General features: G+C 39.9%; 2 protein-coding genes across 6 annotated transcripts in view; one reads left to right on the top strand and one right to left on the bottom strand.

Moving 5' to 3' along the window:
- LOC118368448 (phosphatidylcholine:ceramide cholinephosphotransferase 1-like) overlaps window positions 1-3,333 on the bottom strand; it is a 37,889-nt gene extending 34,556 nt beyond the window's left edge. The window contains exon 1 of one of the 2 annotated variants that reach the window (XM_035752560.2): window positions 3,103-3,333. The gene's annotated coding sequence lies outside the window, so the exon portion shown is untranslated. Of the gene's footprint in view, window positions 1-2,302; window positions 2,547-3,102 lie in introns of those variants that run through there. The other variant, XM_035752571.2, reaches the window with a different exon arrangement.
- A 171-nt stretch (window positions 3,334-3,504) lies between these two features.
- Window positions 3,505-12,189, top strand: LOC118368431 (multiple inositol polyphosphate phosphatase 1-like). Of its 4 annotated transcripts, none has more exons than XM_035752532.2 (6): window positions 3,505-3,587; window positions 4,454-4,510; window positions 5,627-5,821; window positions 5,947-6,044; window positions 6,156-6,286; window positions 9,107-12,189. In XM_035752532.2, the coding sequence occupies exons 2-6, from the start codon at window positions 4,480-4,482 to the stop codon at window positions 9,453-9,455; spliced, it is 804 nt and encodes a 267-aa protein (XP_035608425.1). In that variant the 5' UTR covers window positions 3,505-3,587; window positions 4,454-4,479; the 3' UTR covers window positions 9,456-12,189. The 4 variants fall into 4 exon arrangements, with proteins under 4 accessions (XP_035608425.1, XP_035608444.1, XP_035608435.1 ...); XM_035752551.2 differs by having other exon boundaries at window positions 3,510-3,581; XM_035752542.2 differs by lacking the exon at window positions 3,505-3,587 and adding an exon at window positions 3,809-4,108.
- Window positions 12,190-12,226: the final 37 nt, after the last annotated feature.

The following is a 12,226-nucleotide window of genomic DNA, read 5'->3' as shown; positions in this document are numbered from 1 at the left end:
CTGACTTTTAGAGATACGTTTAACCCTTTCCAGCTTTATGCATGTCAACAATTCTTAATCTTAGGTCTTCTGAGATCTATTTTGTTCGAGGCATGGTTCACATCAGGCAATGCTTCTTGTGAATGGCAAACTCAAATTGTGAGTGTTTTTTAATGGGGCAAGGCAGCCCTAACCAACATCTATCTCGTGTCATTGATTGGAATCCAGGTTAGCCGACTCCTGACGCCAATTAGCTTTTGGAGAAGTCATTAGCCTAGGGGTTCACATACTTTTCTACTCTGAATGTTTGAACTTTGCACTCAATAGACAAAAAGATACAATAATTTGTGTGTTATTAGCTTAAGCACACTGCGTTTGCCTATTGTTGTGACTTAGATGAAGATTAGATCAAATGTTATGACCAATTCATGCAGAAATCCAGGTAATTCCAAAAGAGTTCATACTTTTTCTTGCCACTGTAAGGTACGTGCTATATGGATCCCTGGGGCGTCCCTATCCTGCTGAATTACTTTTTTTTTTTTTATGTAAGGGTGGTAATTAAAGTTAGTATAGGGATGTCTCAAGGGTCCCAAATAGCAATGGCCCATCATATATGAAATGGTTTTCTGCTGATCTGTCCTTGAACTGTGATGGTCTAGTAGGCTACCTTGATTTTGGATAGTAATTAAATGTTAACCTTCTTCAAGAGGGTCATTATCATTGTAAACCTCATGCTTCCCGTGTATGTGCTCTGCAAGCAGGTGAGCAATGTGTAGAATCATTGAAAGCAGTGTTTCCTGGCATGGCTAATGTTCGGAGTGTTCAGTTGCTTGTCATGGGCGGCAGGTAGCCAAGTGGTTAAGAGCGTTGAGCCAGTAACCGAAAAGTAGCTGGTTCAAATCCCCAACCGACTAGGTGAAAAATCTGTAGATGTACCCTTGAGCAAGGTACTTAACCTTAATTGCTCCTGTAAGTTGCTCTGGATAAGAGCGTCTGCTGAATGACTCAATTGTAAATGCTTACCACGTGTAGACAAAACATGCTCCACGTCACCTATCCTCTGTGCCCTGGTTGAGTTATAAAATTTGAAAAACATTTATTTAAATCTTGGCACAGCTGCAGACCCATACAAATCATACAATGGATCTATTCCTCCAAGGACAGTTTATTCCTCACAGGCCTTAAGTGTCTCGCTTTTTCCACACACAAAAGCCAAAGCTCTCAATGACCATGTTTAAACAAACCGCAAGGAGACCACACAAGGGGCTATGGTATCTCATTCTGGATGGCTAAAGGAGGCAAAAGTTGCCTTGGAAATTAATACCTCCCCCTGTTTTAAAGCCCAAGTATGCTGCTAAACATCCACTTAGGCTACAATTTGGAATAGTTTATTACCTGCCTGAGGAACATTTATCTGTGATATGTCTTTCATGTTTTTGAACAAAAACATTTTAAAAAGACAATGAAAGTATTTTATATCTATACACTTATGATGATCAACTAGATTCAGCAACAGGACGATTTTTTCATGAGCAGAATAACTTGTAGACTGCAAATTGACTACAAGACGCCAAACTGACATAATATTGGACAAAAATACAATTTCAAGCCTTGCTTACATTTGTATACAATCACGTGTCTCTTATGCAGTGGGAATACTTGGGAACAGATTGCCAAAATTATGTCTTATGTCCAACAAACATTCAAAACAAGTATTTTTTTTTGTGGATGAAAACGTGGGGGCCAAATAATACCACCCACCAGTTGGGGTACCGTGCTATACACCTTTATCGTGTAAAGAAAATCTATATAATGTGATATGTTTAACATTGCAGGATTCATTCTTTATAAACAATAAAAGATTCCTTCCATAATCCTATATTTCACTGCACTAGTGTCACTTCTCTCTGGAGATGGCTCCGGCTGCACCCATTTCTGTTGCCAAGGAAACGAAGGTAAGGAGTGGTTGATGAAAGGTGTCCTCCACTAAATACACCTTGGTGATTTCTAATGAGCCATGTATAGCCACAGACTCCTGGCATAATGTTAACGGAAAATGCCTCTTCGCCATCAGCCACTAGACCAAACAACTGTATTTACAGTCACGTTGATTGCACTGACTGAATATTAATGTCATTGGCAGAATTAGCTATGTAGTTGGCAAAAAGATCGAAAAATCACTGCCACGGGCGCGCCAAGTGAAGACAGATTAATCGAGTCAAATCCCCTACCTTTATGCACTCGCAGCGCCTACTCTCGTTAAACTAGCGATCCAGCAAAAGTTTATGCATGAAAGCTGTTTGGCATCTCATTTCATCCTCACCTTGACCTGAAATGCATCAGGTGTGCAGTCAGAAGCTCCGAGACACGAAACCTGTCAAATAGACCCAGAAAAAGATTGTGTGGCGTACGATAGAAGAGTCCTTGCCTCCGATAAATTGAGAAAATGTAAATGCACCCTATATTCCTACAGCAGTTTCACTAATGCACATCCCAGTTCTCGTTTTTACTGAGCTACTAATCACGAACAGCGACGTAACTGTAAAATCCTGGAAATGTGCAAATCTCGGCGCATGAGAGAAAATGTGCCCCATGCTCAGTGCTCTTTTTATATTGTATGGCCCTCTGGTGGAGAGAAGTGGTATTGTCCTGATAGAAACCATATGGCGGGGAGCAACAAAAAAAATACAAATACATTTTAAATAATGTTCGTTGTTGGACATAAACGACTGTAAAAATCACCAGGTAATCAGTTCAAAGTGATATTAAGTTAGGAAATATTTTCTCAAGTATTCCCACGCATAAATAGAGAGGCATATGTGAGCGTATCCCATTGTAATCAAGGTTTGAAATGATTCTGTTTTTGCCAAACTATATCCGTTTGATATTCTTGCGGTCAATTTGCAGTGTACGAATGATGTATAACTATGTTCCGAACCCCGAACATTCACCCAATGAAAAATCTGCCCACTGCTGAATTTAAATTGGGGGCCATAGCGGGTAATCTTGCCTGTGGAACAGATGGTGAATTTCTAAATACACCGTTTGGAACATGACAGTGTTTGATTCTGGAAATGGTCATTTACAAGCCGGAATGTTGAATACAATTATATTTGAACTTACTCTGCCGACTGTCTGTAGTTTTGGTCCTTCAGCTGGTCGAAAGTTGAGAGAAAATATCCACAGGAAAGTATTGTTTACCCGACCTTTAAGAGCGCCAGTACTGAAGTTGAAATTTATATCACCTGGCACATGCGCAAAATCATGTAAAAACCTTCAAGACATCGTATACTATGAATGGCTCATGTGCAAGAGCAAAACACATATTGATTGCCACACACATAGGCTGTGTTTAGACAGGCTGCACAATTCTGATCTTTTTTCTACAAATTGGTATTTTGACCAAACCATGTTTTAACATCTTTTCTGTGGGCTGATCTGATTGGTCAAAGGGCCAATTAATGAAAAACAAAGAGATCAGAATTGGGCTGGCTGTCTAAAAGCAGCCTGTGTGTAGACCTGTGTTTTGAAGTTGGTTTAATAATAATTTCCTGTGTATATGTTCTCTCTAATTTCAACCAGCTGAGGGACCAACTGGCTGAGTAAGAGTAAATATATTTTTTATTCTACATTCCTGACAGACCAGGGACATTTAGGGTTTTTCTATGTAAATGTATTTTACATTGTCTACATCATTTGAAGACTGGGGGTAATCACCTCAATGACATTCAATCCACTAAGGTATAGACCCCTTTCTGTGTTTACAAACATTTCCAAACCAGGGCGATGCACGCAAGTTGGTGGCAGAACAAGTGGGAGTTCTTATAGAACGCCAGCAAAAAAAAAGCCTATAATTACATGTTGTTTGTGATTGCATTTCACAATACTTTTGGATTATAATTGTATTTTAAGGCTCGTATGAATGTCTTACTCAATATAATGTTCGTCATCGCAAATCGACTGCATACCTCAACCAGTAAAATGGCTCTTTGGCTAGCTTTTGCTACAGCCTATTTCAACGAGCGTGAGCATTCTAGCTAACAACCGCTGCATCCAAAATAGTTATTTTGCAAAGATCACAACCAAATATAATCTTGGCGACTGTCCAAACAAGAATCCAAACATACTTGTAAGTATATGAGAACCACAAAAAAAACAGTATTTTGTTTAGAAGTACTAAAAACAGACTATATTTATGTTGAATGGACGCAGATGGCAATTTCTTTCTTACTGCAGCCAAGAGTCGTGTGTGTATAACGGCAGTGTGTCATGTACTGGAAAAGGGTCTATATGGTTGAGTTGTACGCCATAAACTCTTAAAGAATGATGTTGAAACCACAGGGCTGTTTTTTGAATATTGTTTTTATTTCCTACATCCCTGAACGACTTTTGTTTAATAATCTTGATTTCTGTCCATTTCTAAAAAGGTCATTGATCCAGGGTTTTAGCAAATATTTTTTTTATAACTCAACAGAGACCTGTTGTTTCCAATGGGACAAGATGAATCATCGTGGGCAGGACAAGCAAGGAGGTAGGCAGAGCCAAGCACGAGTCTTCTCCCAATGCCGGCCACTGGGCTTCCTCTCATCACCATATTTGGTGGTGAGTACAAACGCCAAGCGGATGCCTCAGATGTATACATCTGGTTCAACATTGTGGATTTAGTGTGGGCGTCGTAGCACACGAAAACGCAGCGATATATTACGGTTGGCCTGCTGGTGGAGCTCCGTTTTTTGTGTTCAAAGTTTGCAGCGAAACAACAACAACAACAACAACAAAGCAGGAAGCTATGCAATAGCTTAGCTAACTTAGTTTAGTCGTTAAATAATCAATTGTTCCTACCTCAACTAATTTGACGAAATGACAACTGCGTTATCTAAACAAAGTTTGTTGTTCATTACATTTAGTCTTGCTTTGACCAGGTTTTCATACTGCTCAGTTGCAAATGCTAACGTCAATTCAAACATACCTGCGATTGCAAATCATTTTGGAACGAAAGGCAGATATGAGGAGGTTAACCGTTATCTCATTAATGACATTCTCTCGGTAAACAAAAACAAATCCATTTTAAAACCAGGATGTACCAATAGCACGGCTATTCATGTGACCGCCATTATTCGGCATGGTACACGATATCCGTCGACCAAAAATATCAAAATGATGCAACGGCTTTACGACCTTGTTCTAAACGAGGCAATGAATACTGATAAATGGCTGAAGGATATCAAAACCAAGTGGGAAATGTGGTACACCGACGACATGGATGGAAAGCTTGTGGAGAAGGGGCGAGATGACCATAGGCATCTGGCTGTCAGGTTGGCAACATTGTTTCCATCTCTGATATCCGAGGAAAACCTCAGAGCCCACCGTATCCGTTTCATCACTAGCTCTAAACACAGATGCGTGGACAGCATTGTAGCATTTCAAGAGGGCCTGCTCAACCTTTGGAACGTGACAGGGGAGTTTGTTTGTACAGCAAAGCTAGCTAGTTTTGTCGTTTTGGAATTACTTGAATGATATGCCTGAACCGATCACTCACTCTCACACTGATTGCTATTGTTACAACTGAGAGGGATTTGTTGGGGGTGAGATCTGATACAATGTACAATGTTTGGACTTAATGTATTCTCTTTCTGTCTTGTTGCAGAAGTTGGACCCAGCCACAAAATCAACGATGGGTTGATGAGATTCTTTGACCAGTGTCAGAAATTTGTTGAGGACGTAGAGAACAACCAAACTGCCCTGGAAGAGGTCCACCTCTTCAAGGCCTCAGCAGAGATGAAAAGAGTGCAGATGAAGATGGCTGACCAGCTGCAAGTGCCATACAATCGCACCACACCAGGTTGTTTGGTTCCAAATCTTTGCCACTTTGTGTAGTGAAGGGAGTTAATCATGTTACGGCTGAAACTTACTATCCTATTGTGCCAGTTACATTTGTTCACTAATCCTCCCTTTTCTTGTCACCAGATCTGGTGGAGGCTGCATTCTTCCTGTGCTCATATGAGTTTGCCATCAAATCTTTGAACTCCGCCTGGTGCAACCTGTTTGATGAGACTGACGCCCAAGTATGTACACAACATCATGGGAGAGCTATTGCCTCTGCCACAAACAATGAAGAACCCAGTTCCGTCATAAAGATCAAATGTTCATTAATGAAATCGCCTGTAACTTTTCAGGTGCTGGAGTACAAAAATGACCTGAAACAGTACTGGAAGAGGGGCTATGGTCATGATATCAACCGCAAGTCCAGTTGCAATCTCTTTCATGACTTGTTCAATCGTCTTGATCAAGCTGCTCGTGAGATCAGGTGAGTTGGTTGTAAAGTTAAACCACAGTCCACATTAATGTTATTGTCCACCATAATCATATAACTTGGACACAAGTTCTTATAGTGCCTTCAGAATGTATTGACACCCCTTGACTTTTTCCACATTTTGTTGTTACAAAGTGGGATTCAAATGGATTTCATTGTCAATGGTCTACACAAAGTACTCTGTCAAAGAGGAAGAAAAATGCTAACGTTTGTAAAAAATAAAAATAAATGTATATATCTATATCATGGTTACATAACTATTCAACCCCCTGAGTCAATACATGTTAGAATCACCTTTGCCAGTGATTACAGTGGTGTGTATTTCTGCGTAAGTCTAAGAGCTTTGCTCACCTGGATTGTACAAAATGTGCACATTATAAAATTCTTCAAGCTCTCAAGTTGGTTGTTGATCATTGCAAGACAGTCTTGCCATAGATTTTTAAAGCCAATTTTAAGTCAAAACTGTAACTTGGCCACACAGGAACATTCAATGTTGTCTTGGTAAGCAACTCCAGTGTACAGTCGTGGCCAAAAGTGTTGAGAATGACACAAACATTAATTTTCACAAAGTTTGCTGCTTCAGTGTCTTTAGACATTTTTGTCAGATGTTACTATGGAATACTGAAGTATAATTACAAGCATTTCACAAGTGTCAAAGGCTTTTATTGACAATTACATGAAGTTGATGCAGAGTCAATATTTGCAGTGTTTACCCTTCTTTTTCAAGACCTCTGCAATCCGCCCTGGCATGCTGTCAATTAACTTCTGGGCCACATCCTGACTGATGGAAGCCCATTCTTGCATAATCAATGCTTTGAGTGTGTCAGAATTTGTGGGTTTTTGTTTGTCCACCCGCCTCTTGGGGATTGACCACAAGTTCACAATGGGATTAAGGTCTGGGGAGTTTCCTGGCCATGGACCCAAAATGTTGATGTTTTGTTCCCTGAGTCACTTAGTTATCACTTTTGCCTTATGGCAAGGTGCTCCATCATGCTGGAAAAGGCATTGTTTGTCACCAAACTGTTTCTGGATGGTTGGGAGAAGTTGCTCTCAGAGGAGGTGTTCGTACCATTCTTTATTCATGAATGTGTTCTGAGGCAAAATTATAAGTGAGCCCACTCCCTTGGCTGAGAAGCAACCCTACACATGAATGGTCTCAGGATGCTTTACTGTTGGCATGACACAGGACTGGTGGTAGCGCTCACCTGGTCTTCTCCGGACAAGCTTTTTTCCGGATGCCCCAAACAATCAGAAAGGGGATTAATCAGAGAACATGACTTTACCCCAGTCCTCAGCAGTCCAATCCCTGTACCTTTTGCAGAATATCAGTCTGTCCCTGATGTTTTTCCTGAAGAGAAGTGGCTTCTTTGCTGCCCTTCTTGACACCAAGCATCCTCCAAAAGTCTTCGCCTCACTGCTGCCATTCCTGAGCAAGCTCTGTATTAGTGGTGCACCGGTCCCGCAGCTGAATCAACTTTAGGAGACGATCCTGGAACTTGCTGGACTTTCTTGGGCGCCGTGAAGCCTTCTACACAACTATTGATCCGCTCTCCTTGAAGTTATTGATGATCTGATAAATGGTTGTTTTAGGTGCAATCTTACTGGCAGCAATATACTTGCCTGTGAAGCCCTTTTTGTGCAAAGCAATGATGACGGCACGTGTTTCCTTGCAGGTAACCATGGTTGACAGAGAAGAACAATGATTCCAAGCACCACCCTCCTTTTGAAGCTTCCAGTCTGTTATTCGAACTCCATCAGCATGACAGAGTGATCTCCAGCCTTGTCCTTGTCAACACTCGCACCTGTGTTAACGAGAGAATCCCTGACATGTCAGCTGGTCCTTTTGTGGCAGGGCTGAAATGCAGTGTAAATGTTTTTGGGGGATTCAGTTCATTTGCATGGCAAATAGAGACTTTGCAATTAATTGCAATTCATCTGATCACTCTTCATAACATTCTGGAGTATATGCAAATTTCCATCATACAAACTGAGGCAGCAGACTTTGAAAATTCACATTTGTGTCATTCTCTCAACTTTTGGCCACGACTGTATATTTGGCCTTGTTTTAGGTTATTGTTCTGCTGAAAGTTGAATTTGTTTTCCCGTTTCTGTTGGAAAGCTGTCTGAACCAGGTTTTCTTTAGGATTTTGCCTGTGCTTTGCTCTATTCCATTTCTTTTTATTCCAAAAAAACTCCTTAGTCCTTGCCGATGACAAGAATACCCATTACATGATGCAGCCACCACCATGCTTTAAAATAGGAAGTGGTACTCCGTGACATTGTGTTGGAATTCCACTTTTACATTATGGGGTATTGTGTGTAGGTCAGTGACACAATCTCAATGTAATCCATTTTAAATTCAGTCTAACACAACGTGGAAAAACTAGGTGTGAATACTTTCTGAAGACAGTTCCCTTGCTTGTTGTTGAAAAACTATTGGGACCCTGAGAGTATATACAACACTTCCTCTCCCATGGATTGTGTTACACCTGTTTTCAATGGGGAATGTCATTGAATAGATTATTTCTCCCTTTGATGCATTTCACATCACTTCCCTTAGTACTTTTTTATTTAACTAGGCAAGTCAGTTATGAACAAATTCTTATTTACAATGATGGCCAAATCCGGACAACGCTGGGCCAATTGTGCGCCAATCGAGGCCGGATGTGATTCAGCCTGGATTCAAACCAGGAACTGTAGTGTCACCTCTTGCACTGAGACGTAGTGCCTTAAGACCCATGCGCTACTTGGGAGCCCGTGTGGCTGGTTATCACCATGATTTTTGAACTGTGGCTTGTCAATTGTTTCGTTCAGGTTTGGGCATGTATCTGAGGCTGTGACCATCCAGGTGGGTCATGCCGAGACCCTCCTGCCCCTGTTGGCCCTCATGGGCTTCTTCAGAGACGAGACGGCCCTGACTGCTGACAACTTTGACGTGCAAAATGGCCGCACCTTCCGTACCAGCCGCATTGTGCCTTATGCAGCCAACCTGCTCTTTGTGCTATATGACTGCAGCGAAGGACTCCGGCTACAGTTCCTCCTCAACGAGACACCTCAGAACTTCCCCGACATAATTAACCAGGCTCCACTCTACGATACGGTCAGAGAGACCTACAGAGAGCTGCTGCACGGCTGCAATTTTGAAAAAGAGTGCGAGTTGTGAGCATTTGAACGTAAAGGGCTCTCTACAGGGGTTGGAGGATTTCAAATGTCTGTGTCATGCAAGAGAGGGGTTTTGGCCAAAGCAGTTCCTTTATTAATGGTCTAGCTTTTTTGAAGTAATTCAAGTCAGAGGTTTTACAGATATACAGGTTTCACAGATAGCGTTTACAGGTACACACTTTGTTTTAGGTGTTACCTTTTTTCCCTTTACCTTTTATTTAACAAGGCAAGTCAGTTAAGAACAAATTCTTACTTTCAATGACTGTTTAGGAACTGCCTTGTTCAGGGGCAGAACGACAGATTTTTACCTTGTCAGCTCGGGGATTCGATCTTCCAACCTTTCAGTTACTAGTCCAACGCTCTAACCACTAGGCTACCTGACTAGCATATGAGTTATGATTGCTTTCTTTTCCAGGGTCAGAATCCAGGATCTTCATTGAGCACTCTTTTTAGAGGCGTGGGAGCTTTATATTTATGTAATTTCACGATTTTGTATTGATTTATATTATAACATATTTTTTTTATGCATACTACCTTTGTTTGCAGTATTCATTTTCCAAAAGCAGAAAGAAACACCTTGTAAAATGGTATGTCTGCCACTGGATACAGTGAGCTATTCAAGTATTAGGACATTGACATTTTTGTTGTTTTGTCTCTGTTCTCCAGCACTTTGGATTTTAACTCATACAATGATTTGAGGTTAAAGTGTAGACTGTTAGCTTTAATTTGACAGTATTGTCATCCATATCAGGTGAAGTGTTTAGAAATTACAGCACTTTTGGGGGGGGGCTATGTACATCATTTTGGATTTGAAGTGATTCAATGACTGAGGTTTGTGTGGACTGTCTGATTTTAATTAGGGTATTTTCATCCATATCAGGTGAACCATTTTAGAAATTGTTCATAAACACTTCTACAAATGATAACCTCCCCTGTTTTATTGTAATGGGGGGGTTAGCATGTCTTGGGTATGATATTTGTGCTTCTGTCTCACTCATTGTTTTTCAAGATTCATTCAGGACTATCCATTGTCATGGTAGCATCCACATTCATGTGGAAGTGTTTACAAACATATTCTATTCTTATTTACAATGTGTCTCCAAATTCAAACAATTCTAAATGTTCCATTTCTATTGGGCACAAAATAATGTGAAACACAACCAAAAAGAAAATGCATTCAACAGGTTTGTAGAGTCACAAGCTTGATGTAATCATTGCACAAGCAATTTGCTACACTTGCAATAACATCTGCTAACCATGTGTATGTGACCAATAAAATTTGATTTGATCATTGCATGCTTGGAATATGAGACCAAATACTAAACCTTTTGACTACTTTAATACGCATAAGTGAATTTGTGCTAATACTTTTGGTCTCCTAAAATGGGGGGGACTAAGTTTAAAAAATAAAAATGTAAGTGCTGTAATTTCTAAATGGTTCACCAGATATGGATGAAAAAATACCCTGAAAATTAAAAATGACAGTCTCCACTTTAACCTCAGTCATTGTATCAAAACGTGTCACTAACCAGGTTTCCATCCAACCTTTTTATGCAAGTAAAGTACATGTCGGATAAAACATGTAATGACAGGCCTGATGGAGACAGCATGTTTAGGTAAACTTAACAAATGTCGACCAAACAAAATACCCTAGACAAGGTGGGATATTTTTGTGCCGGTAAAATTATTTATACGAGAAAAGTCGGTGGAAACCCTTTCATGCGCAAATATTGATATAATAACCATATCGAAGTTAACTTGGGAGTCACGCGACGACGTTGTGTGGTCCTCCCACTAAGACTACGGTAAAGCATGCAGTTTATTAGGCTACAGATTAATACATTATGGACTTCACTGGGTGACGAAAATGCAAGGCGATGAGCTTGATGCACCTTTCCAATAAATGTCGAGGGTCTTATTCTGGTGACATAATCTATTCATTACTGTTGTTTGACAAATACAAAATTATCTATTTTGTTAATAATAGTACTCTCAACATGTGTGCTATAGTACGTTCTAGCCAACACCGTGAAGCACGTGCAGTAGAGTTGAACCACCAGCAGAGTTGAAAATGCGATGGTAACCCATTTAACGTATTTTTTTTATTTGGTACGTGGCAATTTAACGCAAAATGTATTTTATGTGCACTACGTCATCACGCACAGCCATTTATCTGTAACAAGTCAATTTGATAAACACATCTGGAGGGAAAAGGCTCTTATTTGTTTTTATGTGGATTTTAGAATATTCTCATAATCTGTCGTCAATTGGATGGAAACCTTGCTACTGTCCCAATACTGTTGAAGCTCACTGTATATGCATTGGGTTGGGTTTCCTTGCTGAAAATGACCCTTTGCAATGTTGTTTTTTTTATTTGTGTGGGCTGATTTATATTTATACTCATTTTTTGAAACATTTATTCCAAAATTGGCCTTTTTTTGTTTCAAACATTATTGGGACTGCTTTGTGAGGGGTTACTTTACCGGAGTTATTTTACTTATTTTCTACATTGTCATATGATTTGCGTTGAAATATTTAAAATGAAAGTAAATGCCTTGAGTTTTTCTTTTGTTTTCTTTTGACATATTTTATTCTGCATCAAATACTAATTTAGCAACCAATTTCAAAATCAGTAAATTGTCTACTAACGTTCAAATGTTCCATGACAAACAGTGATTATTTGTATATTAAAATACAATTATAAATCTTCAAATGCCATTAAATGCTTTCTCCGATTTCATGGTTTTGCAGTTTCTTTAGCTCAACCCAGTG

Source organism: Oncorhynchus keta, chromosome 3 (assembly GCF_023373465.1).
Source record: "Oncorhynchus keta strain PuntledgeMale-10-30-2019 chromosome 3, Oket_V2, whole genome shotgun sequence".
In the NCBI taxonomy this organism is placed as follows: domain Eukaryota; kingdom Metazoa; phylum Chordata; class Actinopteri; order Salmoniformes; family Salmonidae; genus Oncorhynchus; species Oncorhynchus keta.
Note: the sequence above shows the minus strand (reverse complement) of the source record. Positions and strands in the feature narration are given on the sequence as shown.

Coding starts and splice junctions, on each gene's coding strand:
- LOC118368431 (XM_035752522.2), top strand. CDS start 4,542: ATGCCGGCCACTGGGCTTCCTCTCATCACCATATTTGGTG. Junction 5,822..5,946: donor ATACAATCGCACCACACCAG/GTTGTTTGGTTC, acceptor TCTTGTCACCAG/ATCTGGTGGAGGCTGCATTC. Junction 6,287..9,106: donor CAAGCTGCTCGTGAGATCAG/GTGAGTTGGTTG, acceptor TGTTTCGTTCAG/GTTTGGGCATGTATCTGAGG.